Genomic DNA, 15,974 nt, shown 5'->3' with positions numbered 1-15,974 from the left:
CATCTTTCAAGTGTTCTGTTTTATGGAAAGATTGAAATTTTAAAGTGTTCTGTTTTTGTGCAATAAAGAATTGCCATCTATTTTTTACTCTGTAAGACTTTTTTTAACAATTGTAATCTAATTAATTTTAAATATTATTTTATTTAATCACTGTTGTATTACAATATTTTACACAACATTTTATTAAAAACCAAGGACATAAATATGTCTTGCAACAGATATTCCGATTTTAAACCTTATAGTTACTAGTCACTAGAAAAATGTAACTGATATAACTATCCATCTAGACTATCCCCCACCATCCGAATGTCATGCATGTAGAGAAAAAGAATAAAGTTATAACAATATTATCAAAAGACTTTTCAATTCTCTAAGGCTAGACAAATCGTGGTATCAATACTTATTTGCATATGATTAAAAAATGGGTACAACAAAACAATTAATTCTATAATCTCTCATTATAAGTGATTGTACTTGTCACATATCATCTAAGCAAGAGAAAATCATTTTGTATGTTTTTATGAGACAAGATGTGAGGTTACTTTTTTTATTATCAATAGACTTATATACATGAAAGATTTGAAATTATATGAATTAAAATATCATTATTAGTATGTTATAATGTAATAACTTCTATATGTAACTATTAGGAGGATAATGCTTATGAATGTTATGTATGCTTTGACTTGATTATGCCACTTTTCTAATACAATATCTAGTAAAGTTATTTACCTTGACAAGTTGGATAAGTTCAAGAATAAGGTTGTGGTTATATTGTGTCAATTGGAGATGTATTTTCTTTTTGTTGAGACAAGATTGTCTAGAGAGACTAGACCTTCTAGTAACTCTAGTTTTGGAGTTTAACAATAAACATTAAATGAAATATCTTTAGAGTCAGTATAGTAGTCGTGGTGTTTGATATATAGCACATTTAACCGCAGTAAAAAGGATGTTAAAATACAAAAAAGAACCAAAAGTCTTGGACTATGGTATCCAAATGATACAAACCTATAAAGATTTTGGAGGTATCCAAATGGTACAAAAGTTTATATCTTAGCTTGTATCATAATTAAATAATTAGGTTTCATATTTATAAGTTTGTCTCACCCTAGATATAAAGTTAAATATTATTGAAGTCACACGTTATAAAATTTGGATTTTGATATTGTCGAAAATATTTATTACATTATTATATTTGGTAACCAATTATTAATTAAATATTTTTTTTTATAATTCATATTAAATAGATAATTTTAAATGTTGTCCAAATTCAAACATACCTTGACTCAATCCAACTTGACTAGAGTTAGACGTGATGTTGAATATTACTTAAAGTTTATAAAATTTAGATTTTGATATTGTTAAAAATATTTATTATATTTTTACAATTGGTAACCAAACTAATTAAAGATTAATTCTTTTATAATTCATATTAAATAGATAATTTTAAATGTTAAATTCAAACTCACTTTAATGATAAAAAAGTTATGTTTTATTTTTTTTATCAAAATTAAATAATTAAATTAGATTACATGTATGAACTCTAAAACTATTGCCGAATTTGTGACCAAGTCAAGTATATCTAACTCTGCCCTTATTCTTTCTGTTATTACGTAGGGTAGTGATTTGATAATTGATTCAGGTGCTACTGATCACATGACTTGTGATCCTCATATATTTACTAATTTTCCTTTAATTATTCTAAAACTGTTATTAATAATTCGAGTGGGGTCTCATCTCCTATTGAAGGTATATGTACTATATCCCTCTCACCCTTCTTATCGATTTGTGATGTTTTATTTATTCCTACATTAAACTGATCTTATCTCCGTCAGCAAATTAACCAAATCACATTCTTGTGTTGCCTTGTTTTACCCAACCCATTGTATTTTTTATAACATCCATTCCAAGGACAAGATTGCTAGTGGTAGAGAGAGTGAAAGACTGTATTATCTTGAAAATGTCTCACAACAAACCCATAAAAGAGGGTTGGCTTGTCTTGCGAATGATCACATCCAAGATAAAAATAAAAAGAAAATTTGGTTATTGCATAGAAGGTTGAGACATCCCTCTTTTGATTATTTAAAAAAATTATTTTCATCATTATTTTATAAATGCAAATCTGATTTTTTTTTTGTGAAACTTGTGTTATGGCAAAAAATCATCGTGTTGTGTTTCCTTTAAGCAAAACAAAACTAATTTTCCTTTTTCATTAATTCACACAGATGTTTGGGGTTTTCCTCCACAATCTACACATAATGAAAAAAAAATGGTTTATCGGTTTTGTTGATGATTGTACTCGGGTAACCTGGGTATATTTGCTTAAACATAAAAGTGATGTGTATGATGTAGTTCATTCCTTTTATCATCTGATTGTTACACAATTTAACACATCTATTAAGGTCATCCGATCAGACAATGGAGGATAATATTTTAAGACTGAATTAATAGAGTTCATGAACTTTAAAAGCATCTTGCATCAAACTACATGTCCTTATTCACCACAACAAAATGGAGTGGCTGAGAGGAAAAATAGACATATATTAGAGGTGACAAGATCACTTTTGATAGATGGTAATGTCTTATCTCATTTATAGGGTGAGGCTGTGAGCTTTGTCGTTTATTTAATTAGTCAAACCCTTTCTAGTGTGCTTAACTTTCGAAGGTCTTTCGATGTGTTGGTTGATCATTGTATCCTTCCTTCCATAGTTTATTTACCACCTTATATTTTTGTATATGTTATATATGTTCACTTACACCCACATCAACGTACAAAGCTTTTGAAGAACGAGCGATCAAATGTGTTTTTGTTGGGTATGGATCAACTCAAAAANGTTATCGTGCTTACCATCCACCATCAAAGAAATTTTATATCTCTATGGATGTGACATTTAATGAGCATGAATTTTTTTATGTTAATTCTCCACTTCAGGGGGTCAATGCAAGTGAAGTGCATAATCATGATGTTAGTATGTTTGACGTCTCAGAATTATATTGTGAAGATAAATTATCATGTGAGGATCATTCTGTAGGAAGTGAGCCAATCCTAAATATGGACACTTTTTTCCTGGATAATACAGTGTCTTCTGATCATAACCAATTGGCTCAATCTACTCTACAGGTTCAGCTTGACTCTTCAGAGGTACCTTCTGATCCTATCTCTGATAATACTAATTTAGATGAAATTTATCATGGAATTGATTATTGTCTGCGTGAGACTACCAGCACACCAAACACTGATTCTACTACTATTCAATATAATCTTCCACCTTGTTCTAACCATGGTCAACCTCCAGCTAAATATGAACCAAACCTCTAAGTCAAAGTTAAATATCCCATAAGTAAATATGTGTCATCTTATAGGTTATCCCAGTCATATGCATCATTTGAATCTCAATTATCTTCAATTTCTATTCCTAGTAATATACAGGAATCTTTGACAGATCCTAGATGAACCAAAGCAATGGTTGAGGAGATGAAAAATTAAAAAAAAAAAACCAACACCTGGGATCTTGTGTCCTTACTAGAGGGAAGAAAATTGACGGCTGCAAATGGGTATTTACAATTAAGCATAAAGATGATGGAACTATTGAGAGGTATAAAACACGAGTTGTGGCTAAAGGTTACACTTAGTCTTATGGTGTAGATTACCAAGAGACATTTGCACCGGTAGCCAAGCTAAACACTTTGAGAATACTTCTGTCGCTAGCTGCAAATCAAGATTGNCCTCTTCTACAATTTGATGTGAAAAATGATTTCCTACATGGAGAAAAATTTCAAAAGAAATTTATATGGATTTTTCACCAGGCATGACAGATTCAATTCGAATGAAGGTTTACAAATTAAATAAGGCTCTATATGGATTAAAACAATCCCCAAGAGTATGGTTTGAAAGGTTTACCAAGTCTACAAAGGCTTTTGGCTAAAGAGCAAGTAACTCTGATCACACCTTATTTTTGAAGAGAGGAAAAGGAAAAATTACAACTTTGATTATATATGTAGATAACATGATTGTTACAGGAAATGACCAAAATGAGATTTCTAGTTTACAACAATACTTTGCATCTGAATTTGAGATAAAACAACTTGAAAATCTCAAATATTTTTTGGGTATTGAACTAGGTAGATCAAAACATGGTATTTTCCTATGCCAAAGAAAATATACTATTGACTTACTATCGGAAACAAGGTTGCTTGGAAGTAAGCCAGCTGACACACCAATTGAATAAAATCATAAACTCTTTCAATGCTCAAATTTAACAAGCATAGATAGAGGAAGATACCAAAGGCTGGTAGGAAAATTAATTTATTTGTGCCATACACATCCAGATATCACCTATGCAGTGAATGTTGTTAATCAATTTATGCATGATCCGCCAAAGCTTCATATGGATGTTGTTGAGAGGATTTTGAGATATTTGGAGTTCGCTCCTGGAAAAGGAATTTTGTTCTTAAATCATGGAAACTTTAAAGGTAGACGGGTACACAAATGCAGATTGGGCAGATTGATAAAATATCTACCTTTGGATACTTTACTTTTGTAGAAGGGAATCTTGTAACTTAGAGGAGTAAAAAATAACCTGTAGTAGCAAGATCTAGTGTTGAAGCAGAATTCAGAGGCATGACACTAGATATATGTGTATTTTTGTGGATTAAAAATGTGTTATCAAATTTGGGCTTTAAACCAAATGAAGCTATGAGTTTGTATTGTGAGAATACTTCGGCTATAACAATTGCTCACAATCTCGTGCAACATGAGAGAACAAAACATGTGGAGATTGATAGACATTTCATCAAAGAGAAGCTTGAAGCTAGACTAATTTAATTTCCTTTTGTAAGATCAGAATTGCAGTTGGCTGATGTTCTCACCAAAGAAGTGTCAAAAGATTGTTTAATCAGTTTATTCAAGTTGGGAATGTGTAATATTCATGTACCAACTTGAGTGGAGGAGTTAAGATTTGTGCACCTGTCATTCCTTTAATAGATAAAGAATTATAGGATCCTTATATATGTGTATGTGTGTGTCTATATATATATATATATATGGTATTCTACTCTTTGAAATAATACATCAAAACTTTGTACTTTGGATGGTAATGGAATAATCAAATGAAATCATCAGATAACATACTCTTTTGTTCTAAAGTTAAATCTATATAATGCTAAAATTAGTTATGTGTGTAGGGAAAATGATATTGGATAAAAATATTCCTTTATATAAATATAGAAACATGCATTATTGTGTGACTCTTGTTTATGTTGTTGTGCATGATCAACAAGATGGAACAATATGCAAAATGTGTCGTCTAGTGGTACTCCCTCAACCGCACCAACCTCAAAGCCACCCACTGGCAAGGGGTCGCCGATGCCATCATTGCCTAGTGTCCCAACGCTTCTCCCACTACCAAAACCGTCATCTAGTGCCGCCACAAAATGGTTCGAGCTCGTCGCGTATTTCAAGGGGTGGCATTTTATGCACCGTTGTTCATTGTGAAATTGGTGGATAAGGTCGTTTTGATATTGGGGTGCTTCTGGATCAAGTTTTTACAATCTTTAACCACACTTTGTACTTCTTTCTCATACATCATTCTTCCTTTATGTTTTTGTATATGCTTTGGTTTCTTATTTATTTTCACTTTAATTATTGCATTATTTTTGTGGAATGAGGGCTTGAATGAAGACAATGGGTAAGTTCAGAAACGAACACTGAAACTAAGAACTGAGGTGAAGCAAACTAGGACTATTATTATATGTCAATTGAGTCCTCTTGTTGTTATCATATGTCAATTGTTGAAGTATGTTTTGGATGATTTGCTCTCTTGAATAAAATTTTTATGCTTATTGCTGCGATTGGTGTAAATTCAACTTTTATGTTTGTTGTGTTTCCTCTTCCTTAAGACAGGTTTTCGTAGGCTTGCAATCAGTTGTTTTATTTGATGGAAAGATGTGTTTGTGAGGATCTTGCTATTAGAATATGAATGTGACATGTGATGTTAGAAAATGTCTATGGTGCTTAGATAAATTTAACCTCCGCATAAGCTCATAAAAGGAAAATAAAATGACTAGGCGTTTTATTATGATTCTACTTTCTAATTTAACTTCGTAAGACTGCTATAGTCTAACAAGTCCAAAGATAAAATCATAAAAATCTATCCGTGATTGATACGTATATTAAGTTTCTAAGTATAGTAGGGAGTTCCTATTAAATATATAAACTCAAACAACTTATTATACTAATTTTATGTTTGATTGACTAAATTATAATCTCAGTTAATAAAAGGTTCATTTTAGAAAAGAGTTTAGTTGAATAGACTTTTTTCAACCATAGGTACTTGTCTGTGAGAATTTTGAATGAGCAGTACATGTTACCATTAGAAATTTCTCCACGAGAACAATTATACTTTCTCATTTCTGTATGTAGCATGATTTTCCAATATTGCTCGATCTTACTGGTTATTGACTTTTCTTATAGCCACTACATAGGGAGATATATACTATGGATGCTGAGAACTTTTTCACGCCATCATTTCTCAGAGCAATTAAAAAAAAAACACCGAAGCAAGTTTTATAAGTATAATGGATGAACTATTACGAAAACAAAAAAGCCCTGAATTCGAGGACATGGTTCCTCCTAAGAAAGTTAAGAAAAGAGAATGAAATATATTTTTTCTGCCCTTTCAATGCACAGTACAACAATAGAAATAACTCCTCAAAATATTCCCTATGACAGGTGGCACACAGGCCAATTAACACAATAACAAAACTCATAACTAACTTCTTCTAGAACCTACATCAACAAAATAATTAAATATACTAGTGATGAATGAAATCAGACCATCCAGCTAGTCTTTATATCAATCTTTTGGGCCTAGCATCCTCATCCAAATTGTTTTGCATAACAATACCATCCCCTTCGGCAAGGACCTTGTCCTCAAGGTCATACAATGATTTGAGGTTCTGCCATTTCTCCCACGACGTGTCATTAGGAGACAACCCATTCCATTGAACCAAGGCAAAACGAGTGGGAACACCATCCACAGGTACTGTCTTAAAATCCAAAACAGCCAATGAAGTGACAAGAGGGTTGTTTTCCACAGACTCAGGAGGAAGTTGGTCAATATTTGGAGGAACAAATCCTTCGTGATGTTTCAACATAGAACAGTGAAAAACATTGTGTATCTTGGACTGTGGCGGAAGCTCGATCTTGTATGCGACAGGTCCAATACGTTCAAGCACTTTATAGGGCCCATAGAAGCGCTTGGCTAGCTTATGATACCGGTGTCCAGAGACTGAAACTTGTCTGTACGGCTAAAGTTTCAGATACACCCAAGACCCGACCTCGAATGTCAAATCTCTACGTTTCGAATATGCAATCTTCTTCATTCTGTTTTGTGCCTTCAACAAATTAGTTTTGAGAAGTGAAAAAATCTCCTCACGGGATGTAAGCACCGAATCACAACCTGCATTAGTAGAAGTGCCTTCAATGTAAGCTGGTATAGATGGAGGTGGCTTGCCATAAACCACTTCAAAGGGAGTCAATCCAGACCCAGAATGGATTGAAGTATTGTAATGGTATTCTGCCCAAGGAAGGTATTTGAGCCAATGATGAGGTTTGTTGTGGACGAAAGCTCTTAAATATTGTTCAATGATTCGATTCATGACTTCAGTCTGTCCATCAATTTGAGGATGGTAAAAGGAGCTCATTCGGAGAAGGGTGTCGCTGAACTTGAACAAATCTGACCAGAAACGACTAATGAAAATCGGATCTCTATCGGAGACAATACTCTTGGGCAAGCCGTGGTGTTTGCAAACCAAAGTGACAAATAAATCTGCTACTTTATAAGCTGTGAAGCCTGTATGTAGAGTGCCCAAATGGACAACCTTTGAGAAATGATCCACTACCACCAATAACACTGTATAACCATTGGAAGGAGGGAGACCAGTTACGAAATCTAGAGAAATATCTTCCCAAACACCCATTGGGATGGGTAACGGATGTAAAAGGCCTCCTGGACGCTTAGTACTATGCTTAGTTTGTTGACAGACATTGCACTGAGATACAAACACCTTAACATCCTTGGCCATAGACGCCCAGTAAAAGTTAGCACTTAATCGTTTCAGAGTTTTGCTGACCCCAGCATGGCCGCCAATAGGTGTTTCATGGAACTCTCTTAACAACAAGGAAATGAATTTGGACTTGGAGCTTAACCAAATTTTCCCACGATAAATAAGCAATTCACCATTCCAGTTGAAGTGAGGATATGAGGAAGGATCTGAGAGATATTTATCCCTCATGAGGATAAAATCTGGGTCAAGTAATTGTGATTCCTTTAAGTCACGCAAGAACACAAATTGAGGGATAGTCAGCATGTGCATCGCACCCTGAGTAGTGCAATCGGCTCGTGAAAGTGCATCTGCCACTATGTTTAGCTTCCCTGGTTTGTACTGAATTTCATAATCATAGCCGAGTAACTTAACAAGATAATGTTGTTGTTCTGGGGTCTGAATAATTTGAGTCAATAACTCCTTCAAGCTCCTCTGATCAGTTTGAATGATAAAAAAATGGCCCAGCAAATATTGACGCCACCGTTTCACCGCACTCGTAATGGCATGAAGCTCCCGAACATAAGCAGAGGACTTGGATAAACGAGGGCAGAACACTTTACTGAAATAAGCAATCGGATGATTATCTTGAATTAACACTGCACCCATCGCCGATCCGGAGGCATCAGTTTGCACATAAAATGTTTTAGAGAAATTAGGCAATGACTAAACAGTAGTACTAGTCATAGCAGATTTCAGTGTATCGAATGCTTGTTAAGCTGTGGAAGACCATGTGAAATTTCCTTTTTTGAGAAGGTCTATCAAGGGTTGTGCAATTGCTGCATAACCCCGTACGAACTTGCGATAAAACCCTGTTAATCCCAAAAATCCGTGCAGTCCCTTAGCGCAAGAGGGAGTTGGCCACTGAACCATAGCTTGTATTTTTGCTGGATCTGGAGACACACCCCCGTCAGCTACAATGTGCTCCAAGTATGCGATCTGGGACTGGGAAAAGGAACACTTCCGAGGTTGTAAATAGAACTGATTGCGTTTAAGTATCTCAAATACCTGCTGAAGATGTGACAAATGCTGGGCAAAATCAGTACTAAAGACCAAGATATCATCAAAAAATACAATAACCGTCTTATGTAACAGGGGCCTGAAGATGTCGTTCATAGTAGATTGGAAGGTGGCTGGCGCGCTGCACAAACCGAAGGGCATTACACAGTACTCATAATGACCATCGTGTGTACGGAAGGCTGTTTTGTGGACATCAGTGGGATGGAGGCGAATCTGATGAAACCCGGAGGTAAGATCTAATTTGGAAAAACAGCGTGCAGATCCCAGTTCATCTAACAGCTCCTCGACAGTGGGAAGTGGAAACCGGTCCTTGACGGTGATGGCATTCAAGGCGCGATGATCCACACACATCCGCCATGAGCCGTCCTTCTTTTTCAAGAGGAGAACCGGGGAAGAGAACGAACTTGAACTTGGCTGTATCCACCCTGAGGCAAGCATTTTGGAGACCTGTTTCTCTATTTCCAATTTTTGTGAGTGAGGATACTTGTAAGGCCTGACATTGACAGGATGAGAATTAGGGAAGAGAGGAATGACGTGATCAGTTTCACGTGATCGTGGCAGAGACTTTGGCTCAGAAAATAAAGAGGAAAATGAAGTGAGTAATTGCTGCACCCGGGGGTCAGAGTGTGCAGGAAGAAAGCAGTGTGTAGAAGCTGGTCGAACTGCTAAAGAGAAAAGTTGGGCCGTAGGGTCGGAACGAGCAACACGTCTGAGTTGATGCAAGGAAATGGAGGTGGGCTGTGGCCCAGAGTCACCTCTGAGTTCGATGGTAGAGTGATTAAAAACTAATTTCATAGTCAATGCTTGGTAATCCATTAATATGGGCCCTAATTGCTTTAACCATTGGGCGCCAAGGACTACATCAGATCCCCCCATATCTAATACATACAAATCTATGTGAAAAGAATGTCCCTGAATGAACAATTCCACTATAGAACACAACGTAGTGCAAGCCAATTCTTCACCGCTCCCAACCAATACTTTGAGAAGTGTGGTGGGTGTTTGGGTCATGCCCAAATGAATGGCCACATCCTTTTGAATGAAGTTATGGGTGCTACCCCCATCCACCAACACACGAATTGGATGTTGTCCAATATGACCCGTGAGACGCAGAGTTTCGGGGCCCCCGATGCCAGACAAGGCATGTAAACTGATTTGGGCCGGTAAATCCAATAATAAGTCTATGGGCTGTGGTGGTTGCTCATCCGTTCTCGGGTCAGGATCAAAACTTGTTGGGTTTGAGGCTAACCCACCGGTGGAGTCGTCCTCTTCAGCGATTAGAAGAAGGAATCGAGCTGGGCACCGATGAGAGCGTGAGTATTTCTGATCACAATTAAAGCAAAGCCCCTTCTCATGGCGGTCCGCCATTTCGGCCTCCGTCAACTGGCGATATCGAGTTTTTGGAGATGGGGAGGGCAAAATGGGAGGAAGAGGTTTCGGTGGTGGTTGTTGAATAGGGGTGGGAACAGTCCGCGTAAGAGATGAAGTGGGCCAAGATGAAAGNGGTTTAACGCGTTGAACCCTAGAAAGATCCCAAAGTTTCTCTTCTTGCAACCTGGCCAAACCCACCGCTAACGACAACGTCTGTGGTTGTTGAGCCACCACCTCACGGCGNATTTCCGACTTGAGGCCAGAGAGGAAACAACTTAACAGGAAGGGCGGTGACANCCCAGTCACGCGATTTGCAGTGGCTTCAAATTCATTGAGGTAAGCCGAAACGGAAGATGTTTGAGAAAGCTTAAAGAGCTTACCCCTTGGATCTTCAAAAGCTGTGGGAGCAAATCTGGTCTCAAGAGCTTGCAACAAATGAGTCCATGAAAGAATTTGGCCGTTACGGTACATCCATTGAAACCATGCCAAAGCCGCTCCATCAAGATAGAAGGATGCAACAATGATACGTTCCTCCTCCGGTGTGTTATGGTAGTCAAAGAATTGGTTGATCTTAAAAATCCATCCAACGGGATCTATACCGTCAAAGCGGGGTACATCCAGCTTCAAGAAATGACGTTGTGAAGGTGTGTGGTCAATGGACTGGAATGGGGGAGGGGATGAAGGGAATTCCAGGTGAGAAAGACGAGTGTGCATATCGGTCATTTGGGTGGAAAATAGTGACATTTGTGAGAGCATTTCATTGAGCTTATTTGAAAGGGTTTTAAGACGGGTGTTGTGAGCCATGGAAGAGAGCGTGACAAGAGCGTAACGAGAGCACCAAATGTTACGAAAATAGAAAAGCCTTGAATTCGAGGACATGGTTCCTCCTAAGAAAGTTAAGAGAAGAGAATGAAATATATTTTTTCTGCCCTTTCAATGCACAATACAACAATAGAAATAGCTCCTCAAAATATTCCCTATGACAGGTGGCACACAGGCCAATTAACACAATAACAAAACTCATAACTAACTTCTTCTAGAACCTGCACCAACAAAATAATGAAATATACTAGTGATGAATGAAATCAGACCATCCAACTGGTCTTTTTATCAATCTTTTGGGCCTAGCATCCTCGTCCAAATGGTTTTGCATAACATGAACCTAGTACAGGAATTTATACATTTGAAATGCTTCAACCTCAATTTTGTAAAAAACCTGATGTTTGAGGTATCATCTTTCTTTCCTTTTCATGTTATAATTTTATCCATTTATGTTAATGTTTCATGTTCTTATCAAATTCTGATTAATTAGGCGGATAGTTTTGAAAGATGGGTTCGTGGTACCAAACTCAGAATCATGCGCCCTAGTGCTATGAATAAACATGGTGTTGTTCTTGAAGATTTTGAGCTGGAAACCATGCTTGACAGATTTATGAGTGATATCATACCTCCCATATCACGAGGTTTTTTTTTGTTTATTTTTCTTAAAGAGAATAAATTAGAAAATGGTGACTGAGATCTGATATAATGAATTGGATTCACTTTTTCAATTTGAACGTTTTTTTGCAGTTTTCTACAGTGAATTTGGTGGATCCTCACTGGACTCTCACCATGGTTTTGTTGTTGAATATGGAATCAGTAAAGACGTTGAACTTGGTAGGTTTTTTGAAACAATTTCAGAAGAGTGAAATCTATGTGTGTTGCTCTCTTTCGAAACAGAGCTTTTAAGGCTGATTTTTTTTTTTCTCTTCCTCCTTTGTTTCACAACGTTTGAGAAGTGATGCCAAATATTTAAAGTGAGATGAATCATGAAGAATGCTTAGCAATGAAAAGGGGAGGAAAGTAACAAGTGGAGATCATAGATAATTTACATAACAGGAGCATAACACTAAGGAAGGGAAGAGATAAGTGTGCTTCTTATTAAATCACACAATTTTTTATGTTGTATATAAAATTTTGTAAAAGGAAAAGGCTTGAGCCATAGGACTTTGGGAGTATTTAACTATGTAGGCTTTTTTTAATAAAGTTTTTTTTATTCTGCAGGCTGTTTTGACCCAACTTACATGGACGAAGACAAAGACAAAATCTCATTATATAGACTTGTTTGACAGATCTATATACTATATAAGGAGATGAAGATGGATATAAAAGAACTGAATGAATATATTTCTTAGATAAGATAAAGGATTGCATGATGACACATTTTTTATTTTTCTTTTGTATATGGGTTAGGACAAGCCTATTGTCTCTATTAGTTTTATTTGTTTTTTGTTGATAAAAAAAAAATCTCATTAAAAAGTTTCCTTTTGCCTTATGAGATATCTTAAGTAATTTCTTCATTGGTGACATTATCCAACTATAAGGTCTCAATGATTTTTACTGAGTTGAATATATATCTTATACATTCAAATTCATTATTGGATATTCTATTTACCTTAGGTTTTATATTATATTTAAAAGAAACAAATTATTTTTATTTTGTAAGAAATTTAAGATGGGTTAAAAGTTTTATATTGATTAAAAATAAATAAGACAGACAATACATAATTAGAAGGATCTGTAAATTTATTTTATTAAAATTTTAGATTAAAAGTGATGCCTTAATTTTTTTTTATAAATCTGTTCAGTTTTAATAAAAGATTCTTAAGAATATAAATTTAATATTTACACTTACTTTTGTATATCGTAAATTTGTTTAAACTCTATTTGATACGAGATCTTAAAGATGTTATTGATAAACTTAACAAATAATAAATCTTATCAAAATAATATATTATAAATTTTATATTTTGTAGATATTTATCTACAAATTTCTTACAAATATTTATAGGAAAAGAATTTCCTGCAGTTTTTTATGAATTTTTATTAATAATAATTTCTTTGTTGGTAATTAATTAGTTATAGTGGAATTTAAAAATTTATAAAACATTTCTTGCAAAATTTCCTACGAAAAAAATCCACAGAAAATTTTCATATGAACAAAATTCATAGCAATTTTTCTTGAGAAAAAATCAATTTAAAAAAACTAATAGGTACTTTTTCATTCAAATTTAAATTTCACAAGTTTTTTTTTTGTACAAGTGATTTTTTGCCATCTTTGTGAAATTGAATTTGTTAGTATATTTTTTCTACTAATATTTTTGCAAGAAATTTCACAAGATTTTTTTATAATAAATTCAAAAAAATATATAATTACTGTCGGAGGTCTTGCGTTGTTATTTTAGCCTTTATATATTTTTTTTAAAATAACAATGCTAGATATGTATTATAATTTATATTTTAATTAAATAAACTATTTTTTAGTGATATCTTAAATTAATATGGCATACTTAAGGTTGAATTGTACTATAATGGAAAATAAATAAAACAGAGAAATTTTAAACAATAAAAAAAATCATCATGATAAGAAAAACATGAATGAATTAAAAAAAAAATTGATTTAGCTTATTACTTTTGCGGTTTTATAAGTCACTTTGGTTCAAAAAGGAAATTACAAAGAAATACTACAAATAAAAGCAGGTGAATGTTATTTGCATCAAAACAACACAAATGGAAAATGGAAAACGGATAGCATTCCTAGATTAAAAAAAAAATGATGGAACTTAATTCAATGTCACACAGTTGCCCATTAGAAGTATGACCAATAAACTCTCAATTTATGCCATTCTGTAAGCTTTTCTCCCAACAATTTATGATCCCAGCTTTTCAATGTCTTCTTCTAGCCCAAATTCGCCAATCCAATCATCTGCATCAGTTAACAAAATGAACGTCTGTCAATTTGTAGGAGTATTTTTTTGTGCTCGTACCATTTACTGGTCTTAAACTTTTCTAAATAGGTGCAATATGTTGACACTACCAATTCAAATCAAGACATTAAGAGAACACAAAACCAACCAATTTGATTGGAAACCACAAGTAAATTAACTTTAATAAATATTTGCTAATAAAGAAAAGTACATGATGTGCTGGACAATTCACAGCCAGGAATTAGCATTTCAGCAACACTAACATTGTAATAAGGAACAAATACAACCTGCACACTGAACAGTTTCCGAAATCCCACGTCGATTAGAGATAAAACCAATTTATAATATATAAGTGAGGTGCAAACCTTACCTTATAAACTGGTTTTGTGGGATTGAGTTAGACTTAAACTCACTCGGGTCGCTATTGGACCACCTAATTTCTACTATCACTCACGGGATGCAGAAAGTTAAGTTTAAAAACCATTTTTTGATATATGGTATCAGAAGCATGATTAAAGTTTGGATTCCGATATTTTGACACACTTAATTTTGACACATTTTTGACACACTGACGTGTCAGTTGGTCATTGGATGCAATGTTTTTTAAAAAAAAAATGAAAAAATTGACGTCATTAATGAGACAGAAACATGTTTTTATGTATTCCAACATTGCCCCTCTCGAAATTCATGTTATTCGAATCCTCTCTCTCTTCTTCCCTCTTTCATCAAACTCAAAGATCTCTTCCATTCTCTGCATTGGCACTAGGGTTGTGTGGGTTTGCTTGTATTGGCTCCGGTTTGGCCTTCGTTTTGCGGGTTGTTCGTTGTTGTTGGCGTTGGGCTTCGTAAAGGTTGTGGGTGTTTCATCATTTGCTTCGTTTGCGGTCTTCATTTTGCGGAATGGCGTCTTCTTCGACCAGGGTAAGTCGTAGGTTGGTTTTGGAGTTTATGGTTTTGATTTTTTGTTGTTGTTTGTTTTTTTGCATTTTGGGTTTTGAATGTGTGATTTTTTGAATTTGTATGCAGTTGACGGTTCATCACTCTTTTTCTACCAAGTACATATGTGCTTTGAACAAGATATTAACAAATGAGCACCGGTCATTGATTTTGGCCACTCCTTTTGGATGGTTTTTAGATTTTACTGACAATGTTAAATTAGGTAGGAAAATATTGGGTGAGTTGGTGTGGAAATGGGTTGATCCAAGTAGTGGTTTCTTAATTGGAGATAAAATTGTTTCAATGAATGAGCAAGATTTTTTTTTAGGTTTGGGGTTAAGTTTGGATGGGAAAGAGATTAATTTGAATGGAGAAATGCGAGCAAGTAAATGTGTGAAATACATTGGTAATAGGACAAGTGATTTGAAATTGGTTTACAAATGTTTGATGAAGAAAGGAAAAAAAATCCCTTGTACCCCTTTTTGTAGTTTGTACATATTGGTTGGTATTTGTGAGATATTATTTCCCCAACGTAATGGTAAAGTTTATCCCATTTTATTGGAAATAGTTGATAATTTAGATGGTCTAGGTAATTATTGTTGGGGTAGTATAGTTTATCGGTTTTTGGTACGTGGTTTGAACAAAGCTTCAGATGCTTTGAAGAAAGGAAATGCAAAGACCAATGTTTATGTTGATGGATGCATTTACATGTTGCAAGTAAGTTATGTTTATTGATTTTGAATTTCGTAATTAAAATTTGTGATGTGGATTGGATTGTGTTATTGACTACCTTGGTAA

The 15,974-nt window shown here is 34.7% G+C and overlaps 1 protein-coding gene and 1 pseudogene across 1 annotated transcript; one reads left to right on the top strand and one right to left on the bottom strand.

Annotated features, from left to right (window-relative positions):
- Nucleotides 1–8,817: 8,817 nt before the first annotated feature.
- LOC106770116 lies at nucleotides 8,818–11,373 on the bottom strand. The gene has a single exon (XM_014655943.1). It carries the CDS (start codon nucleotides 11,371–11,373, stop codon nucleotides 8,818–8,820), a length of 2,556 nt encoding a protein of 851 aa, XP_014511429.1.
- A 3,767-nt stretch (nucleotides 11,374–15,140) lies between these two features.
- Nucleotides 15,141–15,974, top strand: part of LOC106770115 — an 8,288-nt pseudogene continuing 7,454 nt past the window's right edge.

The sequence above is a fragment of the Vigna radiata genome, chromosome 8 (assembly GCF_000741045.1).
Source record: "Vigna radiata var. radiata cultivar VC1973A chromosome 8, Vradiata_ver6, whole genome shotgun sequence".
Taxonomy (NCBI): domain Eukaryota; kingdom Viridiplantae; phylum Streptophyta; class Magnoliopsida; order Fabales; family Fabaceae; genus Vigna; species Vigna radiata.
Note: the sequence above shows the minus strand (reverse complement) of the source record. Positions and strands in the feature narration are given on the sequence as shown.